Source organism: Condylostylus longicornis, unplaced genomic scaffold (genome assembly GCF_029603195.1).
Source record: "Condylostylus longicornis isolate FDR11 unplaced genomic scaffold, ASM2960319v2 ptg000028l, whole genome shotgun sequence".
In the NCBI taxonomy this organism is placed as follows: domain Eukaryota; kingdom Metazoa; phylum Arthropoda; class Insecta; order Diptera; family Dolichopodidae; genus Condylostylus; species Condylostylus longicornis.
Window position 1 is genome coordinate 3,445,422 of NW_026577997.1, and position 20,691 is coordinate 3,466,112.

Here is a 20,691-nt window from a genome sequence, read left to right on the forward strand (position 1 = left end):
ATTTTCACAATGGGAAATATTTTCTTGTAATAATGATTTGCTACCAAAAATGTACCAGTTATCACAAATTCAACAAATAAATTCATAACAGTATGTTCAATTCGAAATCATAAACTAAATATTATTTATCATAACACAAACAATCCTAAATGTATTATTAATAACATTGCTCAATCAACATGAACTTTATTCATTTCTATTCATTTGACATTAAGCATTCAAAACTATCATTACTATTTTATTTGACATTTTTGTTTGAATTATCTTAAGTTCAATGTAAACTCAGCTTTAGGTTATTATGCATGTTTACTTTCCGTAGTTTACAATCGTACTGCGAAATAATCAAAGTAATACTATACTACCACTTGCAAAAGGATTAAAGGGACTAATTTTTAACCGGGGAAATTTAAAAAGTAATAAATTAAAAAAAAAGAGAAAGTTATGTCGTCAATCGTATGTATATATTATATTTCTTTATTTTTTTCCATTTTTTTCAATTTTTTGTTAAAATTTTTAGTGTTATAATACTCTTGGCATATGTGTGACAAATTGTATTGTGGTGTTTCCTTGTCATTTACTTAAGCTAATGCGTCTAGAAATTTGAGTTCTTTTGTTAAAAAGTATGGAGTTAATAGCTTCAGATTCGGCAGGCGTAAATTGCAAAATAGTCGAAATAGCATTGATCATATGACGTTTGCCATCTTGGCTGGATGTTGATAAGAAACTAATAAAAACATTTTTCAAATATTCTAAATTAGCACCCTCTCGAGTTTTACATCTTTCCAATCTAAAAAATACATACATTTAAAATTAATAAGTTTGGTATACAAAATGTTCTTTTATATAATCTGTACCTATCTACTTCAATTTCTAAAGCAGAAATTTTATCATGCAGTTCTTCTTGTGTCGTGACTTTGTCTTGCAAAGCTTGCCGCAAGGCGGTTTCAGCAGAATATTTTGCTTTACGCAAACCTGCAATTTCAACATCTTTTCTTGCTATCTCATTTGCATAATGAAGCATGTGACAATTTTCTAAATTTAAATTTGGATTAGCTGCTGTTGCAGCTGAAACTGCAGACTGAGAGCTCAAAATATTTTGAACATGTGCAGCAGCTGTTGATGTTGTTGAAGTTGCGCCACAACTTTCATATGGATCAAAATCAGTTGAACTAGAACTTTGTTTTACAATTAATTCAAATGAAGTTTTTAAAGCTTTAATTTCATTTTCTTTTTCATCCAGTAGCTGTAACGATCTAACTCTTTGCTTTTGAAGTTGTTGCTCTAGTTCACTTATTTTACTACGGTATTCGTTTTCCGCGGTCGTCAAGCTTATTTTCCATTTCGATTTTTCTGTTTTGACGGCCTGAATCAGTCGTTCATTCTGTAATTTTAAATCATTCTCCTGTTCTTCAATATTTTGGTTGAGAACTGTAATTTTTTCCTGCAGAGTTTTAATATTTTGTTTCTGACCATTTGAAACCTGTATCAAAGTTGAATTTTCTGCTTTAAAATGTTCTAATTCTTCCCGAATTTTACGATAATCTTCAAGGCACTGTGAGTGATCATTACCTGCCGAATTAAAAATTTTGTTCAAATCAACTGGATTTTGGGATTTTGCGTTTTCTATTATAAGAACTTTTTTCAATTTCATAATTTCATCGAAAATCGATTGTGCATCACGTTTTCGTAAGATCGAAGGGTCAGGTCCTTGATCTGTAGAGTCTATAGAACTTGTACCAAATTTGGAAATTTTTTCCTTCAATTTTTGAATGTTTTCCTGATCCTGTTGTCTTAAGCGATCATATGTTCCAACAGTATTAGAAAGTTCTGCCAATCTTGCTTCCAAATTTGCTACACGATCTTCATGTAAAGCTGATAATCTTTTGGAATGTTCTTCTGCCAACAAAGCCCTTTTCTGTTCAGCTTTAATGGCAGTGGCGTGTTGCTAAAATTTTGCAAACATTTGAAATTTTTTATGTTCAACTTTGCTATTACGCAAATTTATTTTAATTTACCTGTTTTAAATGCTGCATTTCTTTTTGTAATTGTTGCATAATAATGGTGTTTTCTTGGAATGACTTTTGTCCGATATCATTTTCTTCGTATTTTTTCAATTGTTCTTTGGCTTGTTTTAACTCGTTAGCTAATTCTTTTAGTTTATTCCCGGAATTATAACCGAAGTTTGATGAAATTTCTGCTTTCAAATTATTAAGTTGCATTTCCAAATTCTCTTTTAAATGTCGTTCATCACTCAATAACTTTTGTAATTCTCTCAACATAACCATATGATCGTTGGATTCTTTTTCTCGTTCATGTCTTTCAACAATTATTTTTGATTTCATGTTATCTTTATCTGTAATTATCTTTTTCTCTAACTCTTTAACTTTTTCTTCCAATCTTGAATTTAATTCATCTTTTTTACTCAATTCTGAACGTAGTTTCTTTTTATCCGCTTGAAAAGAAGCTTCCATCCGGGATTTTTCAGCAGATAATGTTGCTAATGAATGCATTAAAGTAGCAATTTGACTTTGCAAATCCACTTGCGAAACCTTTCTCAATGGACTTTCCAAATTTGATTTTTCACCTTTATTTAGCGCATTTTCAGTTGATGTGTCACTTGAAACAGATATGTTGTCGGCAGCTTCATTATTATCGAATGCAGGAGATTCTTTAGCTTTATTTAATGCAGAAAGGCTTAATTCTAAGGCTTCTTTTTCTTTTAAAAGGCCTTTATAAGCCGTTACAACATCTATATTACAAAACCATTATTAACAAAAATCAAAATGAGTAAAACTAGATATTGGTTTCTGTTATATTTACCTTTTAATCTGGCTTCATATCGTGATAATTGTTCTTTTTGAGATTTAACTAGTGATTCAAGTTCTGCTTTGCTTTTATCCATCGTAAAACATTATTAATTTACTTTTATTGTTCAATTTTATTTAAAATTTAGTGTAACATTTTTTCCAAAACAACTTTTTATTTTGGCCAAATCAGCAACAAAAAAAATTGAACAGATGATTGTCATTTAAAATTTTAGACTTACCATCGTATTTTCAAATAGTGGGCAAATATTTGTGGTGTTACAGTAGTCCTATTAAATTTTGATACAACTATTAATGAGACTATTTATTATGTCATTTAATACAAGCAATCGGCTAATGAGATATGAATTTAATCGAGAGAAATGATCACGTGACATATTTCTCTAAATTTTGTGCTATCACAGTTATTTCTTGAATACTTTTTTAATGAATTCATATCCGCATATACATATCTGTAAACATATATCACAATTACCCATACACATTTATAATCACATCAACTTTCTTATATAAGTTCGAACATTCAATTATCAACATTGAATATAAAAGGAAACGGCAATTCTATATGTTAAAAAAAAATGACCAAAACAAATAATTGTCAATAATTGTCAAATGAAATGTGATTATGATTAATCAAAAATTGTAATAATAAAAATAAAGTGCCTGCCATGCTATTAAACCACAAAATAAAAACAATTCTTAAAAAACGTGTTATAGTTAGAAACATAAATACTGTTTATGTTAAATAAAAATTGCAGTTTTAATAATCTGTAAGTGGATAGGAAAACCAAAGAAAAACATGAGTATTTTTCATGATGAAATTGAAATTGAAGATTTTGAATATAACGAAGAAGAAGAAATGTATTATTATCCTTGCCCGTGTGGTGACAGATTTCAAATTTCAAAAGTAAATACCAATTTAACACATTTTACAATATTAAACAATAACTATTTTTAGGAAGATTTATATAATGGAGAAGAAACTGCAGAATGTCCCAGCTGTTCATTAATCGTAAAAGTTATTTATGATAAGGTTAGTTAAGAAAATCAAAATTAAACTGGACCAAATATGATTTCATCACACATTTACCAATACTGCTTTTTTCATATTATTGGTTTTTTTTTAAAACACAGTTTCCAAAAGAGACTGCTGCACCTTCAACACATATAAATAAAATTCTATTCATGTTTTTGCATAATTAACCCATTCAATAAAAACTAGGGCTCAATTAATGCATGTACACGTCTATTTAAAACCTTAGTAACGTAGTTAACCTATTTTTGATTATAAACTTTATTTTTTAACAGGAATCGTTTATAAGAGAAGTAGATGAAGAAATAAGTAGGGAGAATACGCAGACGCAGGTGCTGGATATAAATAAATAGTTAATGAATAATATTGTGAAACAAATTCTAAGTTAAAATTTTAAATTTTTGTTATTTTAGTTTTAATGTAATGTAAAAAATTCTGACGAATAAGAATATAATTTTAAAAGCTCTTTATAAAAATTAAATGATGTACATATTTATTCATATATTGTAAATAAAAATGACTAATTAATACTTCAAAGCTAAATCTATTAAGGAAACATAAAACTAAGGAATGAATTTGGTTGTTTTAATAGTTATGTTTTCATCTTAACAGACAGGCTAGACTTACTATTAAATATCAGACGCCCTATAGAAAAATTCTATGTTACAGTTATATATGTTGTTAAAGTCTCAACAGCTAAATAAATTTAATATTAGTAAATCCTTGCAGTGTTTAAACACACATATGTATGTATATACTTAAAACTACAGTGTACAACATAAAATTATAAACTTAAACGTAAATGTGAATCGTTCTTTAAAATCTTGTTGTTTTTTTAATCCTATTACTTCACTATGACCTTATCATACCTACAGCCCACAGGTTACAGTTGTTGGTCTCCACATTTGAATATTTCCATATTCACCAGCATTTTGTTTTTCACCGCAATTATATTAAAAATTTCATCGAACAAATTTAAAATATTGCACAAAGGTGAATAAAAATAATAGTTGCTGAACAATTAAGAACATGTTGATGGGTTTTGTATCTTGCAATTATTTTATTGTTTTATCGTAAAACGTTAATGTATAGAAACTTAAAATGAATTTCGAAAATCGAAATCATTCTGGTCTGGTTAAGTTTTTGTTTTTATATTCGACTTTGATTTTGAAATTTATTTCTTGTTAAAAAGAGCGAAGTGATTTTAAGTATTGTATTGTATGTATGTATGTATAATTGTCATAATTAGATTTAAACACTTTTTATATACATATGTAATAATAAAAGAAAATTTTACTTACATAATATTACTTTTCTTAGCTTAAATTCATACTTTAATAATACTTTTCTTAGCAGTAGGTATATCACATACATTACAACATAAATATGCATATGAAGTACACCGAGACACTACAAATCTACAATCAACAATCGATCCAATCAACAATGTATGCCGATCTGTATGACACTCAAAGCTCAAAACAAGGATCAAAAATATATGTAGTTAAGTATAAGTTAGGTGTCTGCAATTTTAAAATCCAGTTGATCGATCATCCAATTACATTGCGTTTGTACATATGTACATGCACTCATACATATCTACAAATATACATACAAATTAACAAAATTTAATAATTAATAATTTTCCATTTGTAATTGTTAAATTTGGCGATTAAATATAATGATTAAGTTATGGCTAAATAATTTGACTGTGAATTCATTACATTTTTAGTACAGCTCATTAGAAAAATAAACTTCCATTCTTACAATATTGATTTTCAACTGATATTCATGGTTCCACCACCAATGATTAAAGTTTTAAAAGCGTCATAAGATCACTTAACAGAAGACTTAAACATGCCAAGCGGGTATACATAATGTAGATGGCTAAATATAGATATACATATATACTTAGGTACGTATAATTGTATATAATGCATACATTCGGTGTGGCAATTATATATTGTATTACATAATTCTACCCAGAGCAGCTGTTAAAATGAACATTGAAAAAAAAGTTTTCTTTATAAAAAACAAAATTGGACCACTAGCATGCGGTTACATAATGTAGCTAAGGACTAAATAAATATTAAGTAGGTACATCAATTGATTTTGATAAGCCCATCCAGTGCTAGCGAAGAGGGTATAATTTTGGAGTATGTACTACAGCTACGTACATGGTACCATTTAGTGTATAAATGAAAATTCTTTGATGGAAATCTATAAATTGTGTTATATGTAAGTTTCTAATTGATTTTACATAAAAATTTGTAATTTTATTAAAAAAAAATTTTTCTCTTCCTTCATTTCTTTTTTAAATTACAAAAATTTTTATATTAAATTAATTTTAAAGTTTTACAGAGCTCTTTTCTAAGAAATCAATTCATTCTTATTCCCCATAATATAATTAATTCATCTTTAAATAATTTGAATGGAAAAGTTTAAAATTCTTTATTCTTGTATTCATGAAAAAATTAAGTGAAATCAAATGCGGTCTTAATATCCTTAGCGATTTTTTTATTACACCTTTTACCAAACTATCTGATTAAGATTATCAATTAGCCGCATGCTGTCTTATTCAATTTTCATAATCTTGCTCCCTTTTGGAACTTTGTATTCAAAAAAGAATATGAGCTCTTAACGCTGTTATAGAAAAGTTATGCTTCCTTTCTTTTCTTTGAGTTACCCAAAATGGAAAATCAATGATAAGCAGTGCACTATCATTATTATATTTTCGATAAAGGTTATCACTATATCGGGTGTATAACCATAAAATTGTTGCACATACACACTGTTTGTATAATTCACTTAAAATGCAGTGTGACAAAAACTTCTTAACCAATCTTAGAATTAAAAATGAACAAAAAAGAAACTGAAAACTATTATGATTTTTTATTCGGTAAAACGTTAATACTAAAATTTAATAAAAATTTTATAGAAAACAAAAATTCTTTTAAACGGAGTAAAAAAAATGAATGAAGAAATTTTCGAGAAAATAAGGATAATTTGTGTCAATTTGTTTTTATTTTTTTTATTATTTTTAATAAAAATTGATTTTTTTTTGTCAGCAGTTTGTTATATTACTTGGGATGATAGTTTTGTATTACTTGGCAATTTAATAGGGCCCATTTCGAATTTTCTCCTATGATTATAAAAAAATGCAAGCTGTTAATTCAGGAATTTGGTCTTACATTTAAAATTTGTCATACATGCATAGTTGTCTTGTCTAAATGGAATTATTCATGCATTTTGCTCAAAAATCGGAAGTTATGTGTATTCAGTAAAATTAAATTTTAAATTTGATTCTACCTATTGGATTCTCTTCCTAATGTAGAAAGCCACTAATATTATCAAATTTATTTTTCAATTAGAAAATTTTAAAATAATTTTAATTTTAATATTGTAGGTTTTCCAAGACATCCTTGATGCTGATCAAACCTGTGCATGCTGATCTATATTATGAAAAAGAGAAATAATATAAATTGCTATTGATAGCTAAATTAAGATTATGAATTCAAGGAGTAAATACTGCTGTACAATGAACGTATACCTTATGCAAGTGGGGTTATTGAACTAGCTTACTACGTATTTTGTTTCTTAATCTTGTGACAAATAATATTTAATAAGAGCTGTACAAATACGAGCTTAAAAAATTGTAAATTTCATTGATCGTGCTAAATATGATAATAATGAACCTATTTTAAATATTATTAATATAATTTTATGTTACGTACAACAAAAATTTAAGTCACCAGACGATAATCAATACTTTTTGGAAGCTGTGGAAAAGAAAACCAATAATAATAATATTTTTCAAATATGTTGCGGAAATGTTTAACATTTTTCGCCATTTTTACATTTACACAAACAGTAAAAATAGATTTAAATTATCGTACTATTAATTTTTATTTTCAATTTAAACCTATTTTTTTCCTGTGTTGCTTCTTCAATTTTAATAAAACAAAATTATAATAGACTTTCTTTGTTTTTTTTTCATTTTAGATTTTCGCATCAGAATCAAAATGATTATTGGTTCGCAAAACCAGAAACAAAAAATAAAGAAAAGAACCAGAAATATGAAATAGAAAAAATTTTAATAATATCAAGGCATTTGTTCAATGAATGGCTTTTGAATCTAACACTAAAATAATATAGAATACAACAGAGGAAGAGAAGCCAAAAAAAACAGAAAAGAATGAGGAGTAATAATAAGGATAATAATATCCATGTATAATGATTTGAAAATATTGGATAAAACGATAAAAATATGTTACAAGGATAATTTAATTTAATTTAATTTAAAGAATAAGATATTTAATTATTATATGTAAATAGTGTAGAGAAAATTGGCAAACAAAATTAGAATTAATTTAATTAAGGAAGAAATTATTAAATTAAGTCGAAATAAAATTTTTAATTGAAGTAGATAGAAATGGATTGTAATTAAATTTAGAATGCATTTTTTTTTTTAATATAAATGCTTAGGTTTAGTTTCTTATTATAATTATAAGTGAGTGAATTTTTAAGTATAAAGTATAAAAAATAATAATTTTAATAATAATAAGCAAATTTATTATTTATTGAAAAAAAAAAACTTTCAATCTAAATTAATACATGTAAAACTTTATTTAAAATTAATATTTAATTTTTAACTAATATTGATTGAAAACTATATTTGAATTTATATTGAAATTTTAAAGAAGAAAAATAATTTCTGAACAATATTTCTTAAATAGTTTTTTAACCAAAAATTTTTTCTAGATAGAAATTTAATAACATTTATCGTTTTACGGATGCATAATATCAGTGCATACAGATTATATATATATATATATATATGTTATATTAGAATTTTTTTTTAAAACTAACAAACGTACATAAAACTTTATTAATATTAAATTTTTGTATTTTTGATAATATTTATTAAAATTTTCTTTAATAATTTTATATGAATTTCCTTTAAAATTACAATTTTTTAATTTAAGTCATATAAATTCATATTAAACTCAAATATTATTTTAATTACATTATTTATAGTATATGAGCCTCAATAATTTAATATAAATATGTAAGAAATTTTTGTTTAAGTGAATTTATGTATCGTTTATGTTCTAGATTGTTTAACAATATTCTAGATGAATGTTCTAGATGAACAATGTAAAAATATTGTAAACTATGCATATAATTTGCAATATTTTAATTTAGTTTTAAATTTATCTAATACGCATTTATGTATAATATAATTTCAATATTAGAACACGATAGGAATTAATATCTTGCAGATATAGCCACTATTAACTTACTATGGAAAACTGCGTTATTTAACTTTAAAAATTGGTTTTTTAAAAATTTAATAAAGACCTTGTACAATTTTAAGTTTTTCATAGAAGATTTCACTAATTATCTTCTGATTTCAAATATTAAGTTACTTCACAATTTTGTCACTGAAATATCTTATGTAAGCAAAGAAAAAGAAATTTTATTTCGATTTTATCTAGACCTCCCACAAATAAATATAAGTAAATAATTTATATATACATAATTATGTGCTTAACGCATTCACGTATGTTATTGTGAAAATCTTGTCATCAAATCCTTATGCTTACATATTATATTATGTATAAGTAGTTTGAAAAAATTTTTCAAACAAAGAATAAGGAAAAAGGAAATACCGCCCTTGACATTACATATAATTTTTGTTAATAAAATATCAATAAAATAGGAAGAAAAACCGAATGCAGGAAATTGAAAGATTTTATTATAAAAAAAAAAAAAATCATCTTTATATTAGAATAATATATATACATACATACTCATAGTAATGTATATATTGAATCAACATCATTATTCATTGAATTGAAATATAATTTTTACTTTCATGCCCATTTTCTTTTCCTTTTATCACTTATATGATTTTTTCCTGGATTCATCACTAAATAATTTAGATGAATATACAATATGTACCAAATACAACAAAAAATATATGAATGAAAGCTTATATTTTTTTCATATTTACTTACATATGTACGTAGATGATTTTTTTTTTATTACATCTCGAATTTTATCTCGTTTTTTTCCCCCTTGTATAATTTTCATAATTCTAGGTTAAGGTCGAGCAACAAACCAAAAACCCAATCATATTTTATTGAAATCTTTATTTTCTTGTTGCTTTTCCTCCTTTCAAATACTTGAGTATAGGTATATGAATGTATAATATAGGAATAAAGATATTAATGAATGGAAATATTAAATTTGATTTCTTAAAAAATATAAAAATATTGTAGTAATGTAGAAAGAATTTCAAATAGTATTGGAATATTTTGTAAGGGCTATATTTATATAGGTTTGTACAACAGTTTGTAATTGAACAATAAAATTTTTTAAATAAATGTGTAAAATAATAATATATATAAATTAAAAAATATAGGAAAACAGGAAAAAATAAGAATATTAGTCATAATATTACTTTTTCAAGTAATGTTAATTTTTAGAATTATTTTATTATTAAATTACTTGTATCTATTTATATAAAAATTATTCTTATTAATTGTATTATTAAGTTAAAAAACAATAAGAAATTTAATTAGGTAGAAAATTAACTGGATTATTGTATTCTATAAGTAAAATAAGAGACCCAATTATGAATTTCTATTTTTATACTAAATTAATTGTAAATTAATATTATTATAAAGACATTTTTGAATATTAAAAATTGATATTTATGATTATTTATGCGAAATTTGAATTTTCCAATCGGTACTAGTAATTTACCAAATGTAATTTTTTTCGTTAAGCACAAATAGAAACTAATAATTGGCCACAAGAATATACTGAGATATAAGAACTTCCATCACTTGAAATCACTTCAATATTTTTTATTTATTACGAAAGAGAAACACTATAATTAAATATATTTTTATTCAGACACTTATTATATATGTATATATATTCTAATAATGTTAATTTATTTCATGTAAGCAAATAAAATAATTATTTCTCTATATTTATATTACTTGATAATTATTTCATATAAATATTTTACTTATTATTATATTTATTTATTATTTGTAAAGCCTTAAAATTAATTTATTTTTTTCTTTCCTATAGGCGGCTTCTTTCAATAAATTATTTGTATTATATAAATTTTTTTTTTATATAAGTATAAATGTATAAGGAAAAGGGATTCAATATTATAAAAAATAAATTTAAAAATTAATTATATTTTCTTTTATTGTAAAAAAAAAAAAAAAATTTATATTGAAAAACTCTTCCTTAACCATCCGAAAAAAAAAAAAATGTTCTTTGAAATTAAAAAAGGAAATATTTTTGTTAAATGGTTTCTTTCAATTCTAGTAATATAAAATTCAATTAAATTAAGCCAATTTTTTTAACAAAAAAAAAAAAATAAAGAAAAAGGTAGCTAGCTATTTTTATTTAATTTTCAATAACAATATAAATTTATATGTATGTACATTTAGAACTATAACATGCCTATTATAATTCAAATCTACATAAAATCAAATATACTTTATTATGTATAAGAATTAAATATATTTTTTTATATTTGCTATATGGCAAATCAAAAATTGATTTGCAGATATTATGAGAATATTAATTTCGTACATGGTAGCAAATAATAAAAATATGAAAAACCCTTTTTCAAAGTATTCAAATTCTTAATATGAATAAAATTATATTGTAGTAATAATATTATAAATTTATTATTATATTCAAAAAGATAACACTTTTTTTGTACTTATATATTTATAAAAAAATTCCTTGTTACATTCTTTTTAAAAAAAGTAGTTTGTTGCGTTAAAAAATAAGTTAATTGAAGTTTTTTTTTCTCTTTAAACTAGACTTAAGTTCTTTAAATTGAACATAAACAATCTAGATTCCTGTATTCAATTAGATTCTAAGCCTTTCGAGATTCCTGTATTCAATTAGATTCTAGATTCTAAGCCTTTCTAGATTTCTGTATTCAATCAGATTCTAGATCCTAAGCCAGTATTAAATGAGGTTCTAAGCCTTAATAGATTTCTGTATTTAATTAGATTAAACAAGGTATTTTAAGTAAAATAAGTTTAAAAATTTTAAAACAAATTGAAATTTGAATGAACAGATTTTACGTAAAATATATTATTATATTATTAATGAATTCTTTATTATTAAAATAAATTTTGAATTAAAAAACAAAAGAACGAATTCAAGAAAAGCACCCAAATTAATATGAATTTTTTACTCAAATGTTTTTAAAGCCGTCATGCCGGTCTTTATTTTTAGCTTTCTATTAATTCATTTTTTTACCCATTGCAATAAATTCATATTAAAATATAAGATAATTCTTCCATTTATGTTTCTTTTGTTAACTTTTGCCTTTTTTTGATAAATTTCCTATTAAATAGTTGTGCCTTTTTTTCTGATTTTTGTCATAAATCCTTCCGAACTTATTTTTGTTACTTTTATCCTTTTTGTAGATATTTAATTTATAAGTTTTGTTGGGTCCAGTATTTTGATATACCTACACGTTAGTATATATGTTAAAGATTCAATATATTTATATATTTACATTAAATTTTATATTGTAAAATACCGAGAAAACTCCTTCAGGTGACTTAAGATACAAAATATAAGTACAAACTTCTTAATAAATTATTAAATGTAGCATATTTTATGTATATATCTATATAAAATGTAGGAATTTATGTAAATATTTATATGTATATAAACAATAAGTAAAAGTATTGAAACTTTAAAGACTATTTTATAAAAATATTGAAAATTTTATATAAAAAAAGAAAAAGGTTATTTCTAAATTTAAGTTTTTAAAAAAAAAAATTTATCTGTTTTCTAGGATCAATTACATAATATTGAAGATAATCTTTATTATAGATAAAAAGAACATTTTTTTAATAAATTATTAATTTTTGTTCCAAATTTTTAATATTTAATAAGAATATTTCTGCTTTTGTTACAATATAAATGATATTGCTTAAATATATTGTAGGATTAAGAATATATAAATATTAAGAAATTTAAATTTAAAACTCTATGTGTATAATAGTTTTTTAATATTTTTATATAATAGTTTTAAGATCTACATAAATATAATGTAATTTAATTCAACAAATTCTACAATAATACATCATTATTTCAAAAACCAACAAGATTTTAAATCATGTTTAGAAAAAAAATAATAAAATTGTATCAGTGAATATGGTAAATAGCACAATTTACAGAGCAAAAGATACAAAAAATATAATATATAAATCAATGTAAATTTTATACTGATTTAAAATTAAATTTTCATTTAAATAATTGATTTAATTCTTTATGTTCAATTTACAAATATAACAAAATTTATTATGGCTACATGATGTCAAAAACATGGATTTTTCCACCCACACAATTTCATTTATTTTCCTTTCTTTATACTTTAAAACACTGTGTTTTTTTTTTTCCAAAGCGAAATTTACTTTTGTTTTTTATAAGTAAATTACTTTCAATATCATAAGATTCATAGAATTTAAGTAACTAGCTATAGTCAATTTAAATTTAATAATATAAGAAAGAAAATTTAAAATTTAAGAAAAAAAATTTTTTTTTTTTATAATAATTACGTCTGCAGTTTAATAATATAATTATAAAAGAATAATTTTAGATCAAGGTTCAATAAATTATACTTGATTAAAGTTTATAAATTTTTAATATCAACAAAAAAAAATTTTCTTTGAAATTATTATAAAATTAATTTTTCTATAATATTAAGTAAATTTTTGTTCTGTAAATTAATTATTAAAGTTATTAGTTATAATATTATGAAAAAAAAAGATTATTATTGAAAAAGTTTAAATAATTTAGAAAAAATTCCAAATTAAAATTAAAATATTGATACAATTGAGTCACTTATAAATAATAATTATGAATTCAATTTAAAATTCTAATTTAAATCAGAAGAATAAATTTAATAAGAATTTAAAACTAGCTTGAGATAACAAGAAAAAATTAAATATTCATGATGCATACCTATATACTTAGTATTAGATCAGAATTAGAATTAGAATATCTAGTATGTAATAATAGAATGATGGATTTTTCCATCTTAACATTGGACACATTTTATTTAAAGTGTCCCATAATATGTCTTATTTATATTTTCCTGAAAGAAAGTTGATATTTTTTTAAATTTACTTTAAAACTTTTTTTATTCCTAATGTTTTTTCTTTTCTTTGCTTAAACTAAGCAAAATTGAATTGGGTTTGGCACAAAACCTAAAAAGAAAAAAAAATTTGTTCCTTTTTCATTATTGACCTTGTTTGTACAAACAAATGTTAATTTTTAATAATGACTGAATAATTTTATACAAATTTTTCCGTTTTTATAAAAAAAATATTAAAGAATTTTGTTTTTTTTTTTTTGATTGGGCATTATTTTTTATGGTCAAAATAACCTTACAGTTTGCAATGTAAGTAATAAAAATTTGTTTGATAAATGAAAATGTAGTCAAAAATACATAGGGCTTAAAAATTTTTATAATTAAAACTAAAAATTTTGAATTAGAATTTAAATTTATTTTAATTTTTAATATTAAATCAAAAGCATTTAAGAGTAAAAATTAATGATACTAGAGAGTAATTTAATTTATTTTTTAAATAAATCTTATATACCGCTCTCCGTTTATTTTACCATGCATTCAAATAATTAAATTACCAAAAAAATTTATATTAAATAAATTTTATATTCTTCCGAATTTAATTAGAATTTATTCAACCTTAAATAAAAAAAATTAAAGTAAGTTAAAATTAAATTTTCTAATACCATAATTAAAACTGCATTACATAAACACACCCACACAAATTAAAATAAATTAACTTGTTGCAAAAAAAAAAAAAACAAAAATTACTCTAAAATTTTCATTACATTCAAAACTTTTTTACATGATTATCTGTTTTAACAACTCTCTAACAGGTATAAAATTATCTTGAAATTTTATTACATTTTCATTGATGTGTAAATATTCGTATATAAGCGGTGTATACAAGTATATACAATAAATATATATTTAAACTGCATAAAATGTAACGTTAGAAATTGCAGCTTTGTATATAATTTTTTTTTTAAATGCATATAAAACAATGTGCATTATTATATGCTTACCATAATGAATTAAAGTTGACAACAATATTTGAATTTTACAGCATTTCTTTATGGTAGCATATGTGATACATATTCAATACATTCAAATCAAATCAAAATTAAATGCAAATGAAAAGTAGAATATATTTTTTAATATTTTATTTTTATAAAATATAAAATACCGTGTAGTGTTCAATTTGTGATACTTACGATATATTACGGGATTCGATGTGAATTTAAAATTGTACAGGATTTGTACAGGAAATTGTTCATCTATTGTTTTGTTAATCAAAATTTTATGAAAGTGTAGTAGTAGAAATATTAGTAAATTCTAGAATTAATAAAAAAATTGTTCTAGCAGTTTTCAATTATTCAGGTAAATTACAATAGGCAGCTCTAATAATTTAAATGATTGCGGTAGGAGATGACAACCGACAGCATCTATTTTCGAAAAGCCATTATTAATACAAAATTAATTATGTAGATTGTAGACGTTCTAAAAATTTTTATTGATTTTTTTTTTTTAATTTTCAAAAAATTTTCTATATTTTTATTTTAAAGGTAATTTATTTCTCAAAATCAAATTCTCAATTAAAATCATTTAAAAATTATGGGACACAATTGTGGATACTTGTAGCCTATGTAGTATGTATCAAATATCTTCTATATTCACCACTTTGATTACGTCCGAAAATCTGATCTAATTTTAATGAAAGGATGTTTATGCCATCAAGCATACACTTTTAATTATGTATTTATTCTCTAATGTTTGTATATATACATTATCACCTTTTAATACATAAAGCGTATATTTACGTATTAATGTACAGGACATTTTAGACATGAAACATGTGTCGGAAACTTTCATATTATTATTCTGAAATTTTATTATATTTTTTTTTGATTTTTGAATTTATAGTCCTCAGGTGCTTATTGATAAAATTATTATATTAACTAAATTACTTTATGAAAAATGTAAATTACACTAGCATATTATACCCGATTATATTGTTAAAAAGCATATTAATATGCGAAAATTTTAAATTTTAATTAAATAAAACTATAAATTTTACTATGGGAAGTTTTTTCAATACACACATGCATATGTACGTATATAATACGTAAATAAATCCGTTTATATGTGATATTAATTTGTGAACATATTATAGAAGTATAAATTTAAAATTCATTATAACGTTGTAACGATGCATTTTAGTGAAAAAGGATATTTTATTTTTAGTATTTAATATTTTGTATATTTATATAAAAAAATTATTGCATTTATAAGAGTTCAGTTTAAAGAATTAAAATTCAAATGAGAGATTTAGAAAAATTAAAACAATTTACAAGGAAATTTTATTTATCGGAAAATGAAATACTCAAAATTATATGAATAATATTTAAAACATATTTGAGAAGCGTTGTAAAATGTAAAAATAGTTTTTAATAATTTAAGGAAATATTAAATTTAAGAGATTTGAGATTGGAGCTTCTATATATTTTTTTCAACTGTAGTCATTAAGTTTTATATATCCGAGTAGAAGCGACTGCATGCTATAACAATAAATTGTTCTTGTGTAAATGCACAACAATTGCGGAGAATATGTTTCGCCGTTAGTTTCTCTACTAGATTATACATATGTATATATAGCTAAATAGGTATGGAGATATAGGATTCTAAAATGCACACTAAATTTAAGTCCGACCTGGTTTGGTAAATGTTCATTATTTTTTAGTGTCACCTGTTTGTTTAAGGAAATATTTATTTTCTTATTAAAATTGCATATAGATAATGTGTAATACTTAAATCTCCTCCTTAAAATTCTGGCTTCTGAGTACCATTAAAGGAAGTCTGCGAAAACTAAAATTAAGTTCCTTACTGAAAATTTAATAATTTAATTTTAAGTTATGAATAAGGAGAACAAATATATTTTTATTGTTTGTTTTTTTTTGTTTTAAAATATACAGTTGATTTCTTTTAATTTATGGATCGTATTAAATTTGAAAAAAACAAGAAGCACACATTTAAAATGATTATTTATACAATATACGCATACATTTTTGATTTTTAAAATTTGTAATTCGAACATTTAACATTTTAAGCAGCCTATACAAAAAGCAAAAGTAATCATTGAAATTATTTTAGTAATTTTTTTTTCTTCTTAATTCTATATGCATTTATAGGAAAAGTATTAAAATTCATATTACTTATTTATGCACTTTTATATATTTTTTTTTTATATTTTTATATGCATAGTTTTAAATAAAGAGTGAAGCAAGATAATAAAAATATTAGCGAATCAAATAAAATGTTTTCTAAATATATTTATATTTTTTAAAATGGAGTGACTGGTGGAGTTGGTACACCATCTGGTACTTGTGGTATTTGTGGACTACGGCGTATCTGTTGAATCAAAAATAAAATGGGTTGAATAAGTTATTAAAATAATCAACGTATTTAAAAATCATATTTATTACCCTGTATAACAATGGAAGGAATGCTTGTTTTTCTAATTTCTTAGCTTCCAAATATTCATTTTCCTATAATGAAAATATTCAATGTACAATTAAATAAATTTAATATTCAAATTTCAAATAAAATTACCATTATTTCAAATTCTGATGGTTCAAATGATTTCTAAAAAGTAAAAAGAAGAAAAAATTAAAAATAAATTAAAAAGTTTTAATTAATTTTTTGAATCGTCATTCAATTCACCAATAATTCATTCAATTCACCCGGTTCACTCAATTCATTTAATTCACCTAGTCTATACAAAATGTGTAATTAATTTCGATCACACACTCTTTACAATAAAATGTCAAAACATTCACAATAAATTAAGGAATTTTTAATGTGTGAAATTTTGACATTGGCATTGACAATATTTGAAAACGCAATTTAAAAAATTTTATTAGGAATATTCAGGAATTCGTCCTAAATCCACTCATATCTTTTATAACTTAGGAAGAAAACGCTATTAAAGATTTTTTTTGAAAATTTTTCATAATCATAATTATAATAATGTAATGCTTTTCCACATAATTAATGAGAGTCTAGCAGTAAGGACGCATCACTATAAAAATTCAATCTATGTACATATTTAAGATGATGAACAATATAATATAAACAACAATTTGGAGGTAGAAATGTAAGAAGGAAGATGTGCTATTGGTAGCTATTCCAGTGATCTCAATCTGATATGCATTCTTTTTATACGTGTTTGCATATAAATTTAAAGCCATAGGAAAAATCATTGGAAGTGTACTAGTTTGATTTTCAATAGGATTTTTATACTTATTCACACAATCGAACTAAAAGTAAGTATGTATTGGGAATTTTCCTTAAACAAACAAAATTATTTAAGATAATAAATTAACTATTTTAGTTAAAAATCTGATGGATAAATGAGCATAATGAATAGAATGGATCTATAAGAATTAAACCGACAAATTACGAAAAAAACAAATTAAAAGAATTAAATTGAAACTTAAAAATTTTGTAATAAAATAATCAATTCAAATTTTTATTAAACTTGAGTTTAATAATTTTTAAAAATTATGTAAAATCTTTTGATAATTTGATTTTAACATTTTAAATCTAAGATATTAAATTTTGATTTTTATATTTTTTAAGTAAAATTTTGAATAATATTATTGTAATTACCTTTACTACTCATAAATTTCCTAAAAATTTGTAAATTTAACATTTATGTTAGGAAAGTTTTCAAAGTAAATTTTATATACGTACTTTATAAGTACATGTATAATAAGAGATAAGTAACCAAAATGAAAATTTTCTCAAATTAATTAAATCAAATTTTTAATTACTTATATAAAAATGAATTTAACAGAAATTACAGAAATTTGTACAGAAAACTCTGATGAAAACACACAAAACCATGAAATTTTTTAAAAATTTTTATGGTGTATATACTCTTACTATGTATATAAGATATATGTAGTACATGAATGGTTATTATTTTTCGCCAGATTGTATGTATATGTATGTATATATTATATACATAATTTATATAATATATAATTTTATAGAAAGCAAAGATAAATTTTTAAACCAACTGGTAAATTAAACGTTTAAGGATGTTACATAAATTTAGTCACATTATTTTTCAAAATAAAAATAGATCGATAAATTTAGTAAGCAAGGAACTATATAAATACTGTATTTAAAATTTTAAGTTAATATACGAAGTTTCTAAAATATTTGAACTAAATGCAATTATAAATATTGGCCACCTTATATGCAACTTATTTGAAGAAGCTATTATAGGTATATATACTGAAATTCCACACAAACGAATTCAGTATATATTGAAGTTTAAAAATTTTAGTGAGAATTGTAAGTTCTAACGTGTGATTAATATAAGCCATTCACCTGTAACATTGTATTATCAGAAACTAGGTATACATTAAATCTTCGCAACCCATTTTTGATGATAATATTCGAGTATCGCAACTCGTAGAGCAACGAAATTGTAAAATGCTTTGTGAAACAGAGCTTCATCACTAATATAACTAAATTAGTCTAAATCAGACAGAACAATTATTAATTACAGCAGAATTAATAAGACAGAATTAGACAAAATTTATGAAACACCAAGCATAACCCCGTTCTACGTCGTATTAAAAAAAAATTTCTTATATAATTTTGCAAAAATAAAAAATCTTACCTGAAAATCTTTTGAAGTAACGATAGCAACAATAGCAAAAACAACAATTATTCCAAATATATTCTTCATTTTTTCTCCTAAAAAGAGAAACAGAAAAAAAAAATTTCTTTTGAAAGAAAAATCTACCACCGTATAAAAAGGAGCTTAAGAAAATTTCTTTGTAAAATTACAACAAAAAAAAATAAAAAAAAGTTTTTTTTTAATTTTCTCTTTTCACAAGTGTGCAGAGAAAAATTTTTTCTTTTTTTTTTTTTGTAATTCTTACTTTTTTATTTTTGTTATTTTTCAAACTACACACACAATTTTTAATCTGTTTTCGTTACCACCGTTTTTATGTACTAACAATAATTAATTAAATCTAACAGGTGATTTACAGATGCTTTTATAATCGTATTTAATTCGAGATTTTTATGGTTGTTGTTGTTTTTGGCTATATAATTTAATAACAATTATACAAGGTAAAAAAATTTTTTTTTGTTAATGAAAAATCTAATGATTTTTCATGCCGGAGAGAAATACACATGTTTTCTTTATTGTTCTTTTGATTTTTAAATTGTTTTAAAAAAATGTTATTACGAGTCTATTACATTGGTTATTAATATGAACATGAATGCATTTTATTTATATATGTATACATAGAAATTAAATACTTTTATGATAAATTAATTTTGGGTAAATATTTTTAATACTTTTCATTTATAAAATAAAGTTTTAAGAGAGATATAAGTGTGAGAGAAATAAAAGAGAATTGGAATAGAATTAAATCGTTAATTGCGGCACTTCAAAATTGCAAGAATTAGATATTTATGTACTCATAATTCAGCTTGTTAATTGTAGCCGTCAAATATTATGCGTAAACGTGTAGTGTAGCAATACCGTATTACTGCAATTTGAGAGGACATATGGAAGCCTATATCTTTTGATGTCATATAAAAGATTATTGTAGTATTAAAAAAATTAAGATTATAAATATTAAAAATTGTAATCACATTCTCAAATTTTTATAATA

The 20,691-nt window shown here is 22.8% G+C and overlaps 2 protein-coding genes across 2 annotated transcripts; one reads left to right on the forward strand and one right to left on the reverse strand.

Moving 5' to 3' along the window:
- Positions 1–438: 438 nt before the first annotated feature.
- Positions 439–2,992, reverse strand: LOC129607677 (GRIP and coiled-coil domain-containing protein 1). Its single transcript, XM_055518829.1, has 4 exons — positions 2,821–2,992; positions 2,016–2,749; positions 855–1,945; positions 439–787 (listed from the first exon to the last, which is right to left on the reverse strand). Exons 1-4 carry the CDS (start codon positions 2,900–2,902, stop codon positions 571–573), a joined length of 2,124 nt encoding a protein of 707 aa, XP_055374804.1. The 5' UTR covers positions 2,903–2,992; the 3' UTR covers positions 439–570.
- A 488-nt stretch (positions 2,993–3,480) lies between these two features.
- LOC129607753 (diphthamide biosynthesis protein 3) lies at positions 3,481–4,585 on the forward strand. Its single transcript, XM_055518927.1, has 3 exons — positions 3,481–3,732; positions 3,784–3,858; positions 4,134–4,585. Exons 1-3 carry the CDS (start codon positions 3,625–3,627, stop codon positions 4,209–4,211), a joined length of 261 nt encoding a protein of 86 aa, XP_055374902.1. The 5' UTR covers positions 3,481–3,624; the 3' UTR covers positions 4,212–4,585.
- The last annotated feature ends 16,106 nt before the right edge of the window (positions 4,586–20,691 follow it).

What these genes read in the sequence shown, in the direction of transcription:
- LOC129607677 (XM_055518829.1), bottom strand. Translation starts at nt 2,902, where the DNA reads ATGGATAAAAGCAAAGCAGAACTTGAATCACTAGTTAAATCTCAAAAA. An exon ending in ATATGAAGCCAGATTAAAAG is followed by an intron (nt 2,750 to 2,820) that starts GTAAATATAACA and finishes TTTGTAATATAG; the next exon opens with ATGTTGTAACGGCTTATAAA. An exon ending in AAATGCAGCATTTAAAACAG is followed by an intron (nt 1,946 to 2,015) that starts GTAAATTAAAAT and finishes GCAAAATTTTAG; the next exon opens with CAACACGCCACTGCCATTAA.
- LOC129607753 (XM_055518927.1), top strand. Translation starts at nt 3,625, where the DNA reads ATGAGTATTTTTCATGATGAAATTGAAATTGAAGATTTTGAATATAAC. An exon ending in ACAGATTTCAAATTTCAAAA is followed by an intron (nt 3,733 to 3,783) that starts GTAAATACCAAT and finishes AACTATTTTTAG; the next exon opens with GAAGATTTATATAATGGAGA. An exon ending in TAAAAGTTATTTATGATAAG is followed by an intron (nt 3,859 to 4,133) that starts GTTAGTTAAGAA and finishes ATTTTTTAACAG; the next exon opens with GAATCGTTTATAAGAGAAGT.